The sequence below is a fragment of the Ptychodera flava genome, chromosome 11 (assembly GCF_041260155.1).
Source record: "Ptychodera flava strain L36383 chromosome 11, AS_Pfla_20210202, whole genome shotgun sequence".
Taxonomy (NCBI): domain Eukaryota; kingdom Metazoa; phylum Hemichordata; class Enteropneusta; family Ptychoderidae; genus Ptychodera; species Ptychodera flava.
Window position 1 is genome coordinate 33,246,363 of NC_091938.1, and position 4,655 is coordinate 33,251,017.

The window sequence follows — 4,655 nt, forward strand, 5'->3', positions numbered from 1 at the left end:
AATGTCACAGATTTCATCTGTAGGGACCTGTACATCAAATACTGAAGGAATCTCATGGTCATTATAAGAAGCTGTTTTGAATGTGAAAAGTTGGCAGATGCTGGACGCTGCTGCATGTTTACCTGTAAGAAATACTTTGCATCTGTGGTAGCTGAACTTAAACATGGTTGGTGTAACAGAAGAAATAGAGACCGGTGATGTTAAATCAAGTTAACATTGTTTTATTGACAATAAATAACTAAAGTTCAAGAAAGTGAGCAGCTTAATATAAGAAAATGATAATACACATCAATGTAAAAAGTGAACATTTGAAAGAAATGCAGATAACAAAAAAAGGAAATGCAAATAAACAAAACAGTCACAGAAATAGACCTAGAAATTTGGAACAAATAAATTGAAGGCTGACCAACCAAGGAATATTGACTTGACAGCCTGACTCTTTTGCGGTCTTTGCTACTCAATATGGAAAAAAACAAACAAACAAACAAAAAGCTAAAAGTTCAAGTGAACTTCTGAATATAATAACATGATAGTAGACTTCAATGTAAAAAGTAAACATTTGAAAGAAATGCAGATAACAAAAAGGAAATGCAAATAAACAAACAGTCACAGAAATAGACCTAGAAATTTGGAACAAATAAATTGAAGGCTGACCAACCAAGGAATATTGACTTGACAGCCTGACTCTTTTGCGGTCTTTGCTACTCAATATGGAAAAAAACAAACAAACAAACAAACAAAAAGCTAAAAGTTCAAGTGAACTTCTGAATATAATAACATGATAGTAGACTTCAATGTAAAAAGTAAACATTTGAAAGAAATGCAGATAACAAAAAAGGAAATGCAAATAAACAAAACAGTCACAGAGATAGACCTAGAAATTTGGAACAAATAAATTGAAGGCTGACCAACCAAGGAATATTGACTTGACAGCCTGACTCTTTTGCGGTCTTTGCTACTCAATATGGAAAAAAACAAACAAACAAACAAACAAAAAGCTAAAAGTTCAAGTTAACTTCTGAATATAATAACATGATAGTAGACTTCAATGTAAAAAGTAAACATTTGAAAGAAATGCAGATAACAAAAAAGGAAATGAAAATAGAGCAATCTCGCTGGAGGCATGAGTAATAATTAGGGGTTGATGTCGGGAAATCATAATGACATGGATCATCATATTTGAAAGGATACAGATAATAAGAAAGGAAATGCAATAGAACATATTTGGTAGTAGTGAGGAGTAATGTTGGCATAACGAACTATTGCAATGGACTGACTGACCTGTCAAATTATTTAAACGAGAGAGCAGTGATGACTTTTTTATGGTTTGCTTGGAATTTCAAAGGCTGGGGTTCCTCTAACTTTTCTAACATTTTTTCATAAAGCTGTATGTCAGTGTTAGTGTGAATATCAATGGACCACTGGCTAATAGTAACTGCAGGGCGAGCTTGGAATAAAGACGATATTGTTCAGTGTTGTCATTGTCGTTGATTTTGAGTGTGATATTGCAGCCTGGTTTGCAATAGGGCTTGAATTTGTCATTGCAGAGGCAACACCTGTAAATAGAGAGTATAAAATGTCATGAGTGAAAAATTAAAATGGTGACCAAGTGAAATGAATAACTTCAAAATATTTAACTGACAATGGCATTGTGCATATGGCAATTGTTGTTCTAGAACAGGAAACTGTGTGTTCATAAAGCCCCACTGGCTGGAACTCTTGACCTCAAAATACCTTTCTATTGTCTTTGAACTCTGCCCTTAGAAGGGAGATGGGTTTACTGCATTAGGAGACTATCCTTTGTGAAACCTTGGTCAAGTAAATTCAAATTTAATGGTCATTATGATTTCTTGCCATTTTCAAAATTGGTAATGTTACAAAGGAAATAGAACATTAAATGTCACAGTTGAAAACATTACATTGGGTTGGTTACTGCAGTTTATGTGAACAAATCTAGTGAGTTTCAAAGCGTCTGTGAGGAATAATGTGTATGAAATATTTGAAGCTGAAATGCCAATCAACAGAGTCTGTCATTTTCATCCTCAACTTAGGGTAAATAGGCCAAACCCGGAATTCGAATCGACCACGGTACAAACAAAGCCATGTGCGCAAACGCGCTTAGACGTACGCGTATTTCAATACGCGTTAGTACACATGTGGGCTTGTTTGTACCGGAATCACGTGATTATTTGGGTGTACTGAGCTCTGTAGAACGCATCGCGTCCTTTTTATTCTGGAGTAGAACCATTATTTCAAAGTAGTCTCTTAGCAGGATAGTCGTCGAGCAGTAACCTGGAGAAAGCACAAGTGGCTTATACATAGGCATGGCTGTTAATCAGAAGAATATGGTACTTGCAGCTTACCTTTTTGTATTGACACTGATGTCACCCTGGCACGACGAATTTGGGCATCTGTTGGTTTTTATGATGGATGATAGTCCCACTACTGTTCCAGTTGTGAAGGTGTCTGCGTCAGAGTCGTCTGACACATTGTCCAGGTTGATGTGGTCAGGGACAAAAAAGTTGTGTTTACCTGGTGTTTCCTCTGTTGCCATCTGTATTGCAAATTAAGAATGGAAGAAATATGAATAAAACAGGAAAGTTGGCATTTATACAAAAAAGTTGAAAGTATGTGCTAATTAAGTCAAACTTGTAGGAGTGTATAGACAATCTTTTTAAGATATGTGAAGAAAGAAACTCAATAAGTTCACAAATGTTTTCAGCATGCAAATGATCTTGAAGTGCATGAAGCATGTGCATATGTTTCAATATTTATTTACAGTAGGTACACAATGTTTAAGTAAACTGTAACCAAGTTTTGATGCAGCATTGTAAAAGTAAGTCTAAAAAACACAATTATTCAAAAGCATACCTGTCCTAATAAGCATCTGTTTAGATTGTCAGGGGAAAACTTTCAACTGAATTCATGCATCACGTGTGCAGTAAGGGAATATAGTGATATTCAAAAGTGGGGCTTGTGAGACAGTCGCATACATTAATTTTATCATATGATCCGTATTGTAGTGCTTCATCTTAAATCCTACATCCTCCTTTAACGGAACTGAATTGTTGCCAAGAAGATGTATCTTCATGGACCTCTGATACAACCAGAATGAGGAAATAAGTTTGAAACCTAATATAACACTAAGCAATGATGGAGAGATACTCACTGAAATAGCAGAGTTTGGTTGAGTTACAAATCGCCGTGGGAACTGGTATGATTTGATCACATGCTGAACCAGGATGATGTTATTGAGTCCTATTGATGAGCTGTTGCATAGGGAACCCCATAAAGTTAGTGTGTGGGGTCCAGATTGGTCAGTGATGATCACACTCTTGCGATTAGTGTTCCCATGCTTCCGTGTGGGAGTGGTCTTGGTACTGTGTATCTAGCAACAAAATTGGAAGAGTAGGGTTTAATACTAGTAGACATGAAATGAGGTCCACACAGCTTGAAATGGATACAAGGGCGAGCAAAGTGTCACTTGGATTGAATCTCGTTTCGGGACAGATAAACAATTGTACTTGTGCGTTCTGGGCATAGCATATAATACTATAGATCATTTTGTTGACTTGTTCATTTATGCATAATCAAATACAGGCAGGCAAGGTTGTGAGAAGCAATGGGCAAGTAAAAATAAAGGTGGTTTGTATAAAAACCCTCTGAATGCTAAAGTCATTTTCCGTAATCTATATAAAAGGTACTGCTGACAATTCCTATGGATCTTGACAATATCTATTCAGATCTCAAATTTTGAGGAAAACCTGTGGCATAATTCCTAAAATGACTAAAACATTTGCATTAAAATTTAGGTGGAAAACATTACCACATTCAGAAGATTTGCAACCATGTGTTGTTGCCAAGGTTCTATATATGAAGTTGATGCAATTACCTTGATAATCTTGCCAACTATGTTGTGGTATTTGGTGGAATCAGCCAATGCATCTTGAAGTGTTGATGTGTCTGATGTTGGAGCACATCTGTTGATGTATGACTTGAGTTGATGTGCCTTATTTGACACTTCCGATGGCAAACCCTCAGAAAGTCCACTGCTGGAAATTGATGAGCTGTTGTTGATTGAAATGCCAACCTGTCTTTTGAATATCTGTGTGATGTCAATGCGTTTCCCTACACTTGCCTCCAGCAGCTGGATGTGGTCCCTGCGTGTGGACCACACGAACATCTCTATGGCAGCTGTGGTGTCTGCTACCACAGCTCGTCGGTAAGTGGACTGCTTGTTGTTTTTTTTGTCGAAACATGTTAATTGTCCAGACATATAATATAAAGTCACTTGCAGTGGTTCTTTGTAATAGCGATTATTGTCTTTTTTTCATAGTCACTTACAGACAGCATCCTGAAAGAAGGCAGAAATAAGACTCTGTGATTGAAAGATCATATAAAAAAATAAATATTATTGTATACTAAGTAGTGATTGGTAACCGCACTTTTAAATGGGGTAGTTTCAGTAAATGCATTCAGATACAGAATTATGACCACATTATGAGCAATGGTTTGTGAAACAAATGTCTCCAAGGGGGTCTGAAATTAAAATATAGCCGCCAATGCTGGCATACAATTACAAACTTAGGGCGAAAATGTACGTGACACGAATATCGACAATGTAAAAGTAAGTTCCGAATGGGTAACTCTTTGTG

At 36.6% G+C, this 4,655-nt stretch overlaps 1 protein-coding gene across 1 annotated transcript; it reads right to left on the reverse strand.

Moving 5' to 3' along the window:
* Positions 1-588: 588 nt before the first annotated feature.
* Positions 589-4,381, reverse strand: LOC139143124 (uncharacterized). Its single transcript, XM_070713275.1, has 4 exons — positions 3,893-4,381; positions 3,170-3,388; positions 2,364-2,554; positions 589-1,556 (listed from the first exon to the last, which is right to left on the reverse strand). Exons 1-4 carry the CDS (start codon positions 4,274-4,276, stop codon positions 1,367-1,369), a joined length of 984 nt encoding a protein of 327 aa, XP_070569376.1. The 5' UTR covers positions 4,277-4,381; the 3' UTR covers positions 589-1,366.
* Between the last annotated feature and the right edge of the window lie 274 nt (positions 4,382-4,655).

What these genes read in the sequence shown, in the direction of transcription:
- LOC139143124 (XM_070713275.1), bottom strand. Translation starts at nt 4,276, where the DNA reads ATGTCTGGACAATTAACATGTTTCGACAAAAAAAACAACAAGCAGTCC. An exon ending in TAGTTGGCAAGATTATCAAG is followed by an intron (nt 3,389 to 3,892) that starts GTAATTGCATCA and finishes TTTTGTTGCTAG; the next exon opens with ATACACAGTACCAAGACCAC. An exon ending in ATCAGTGTCAATACAAAAAG is followed by an intron (nt 1,557 to 2,363) that starts GTAAGCTGCAAG and finishes CTCTATTTACAG; the next exon opens with GTGTTGCCTCTGCAATGACA.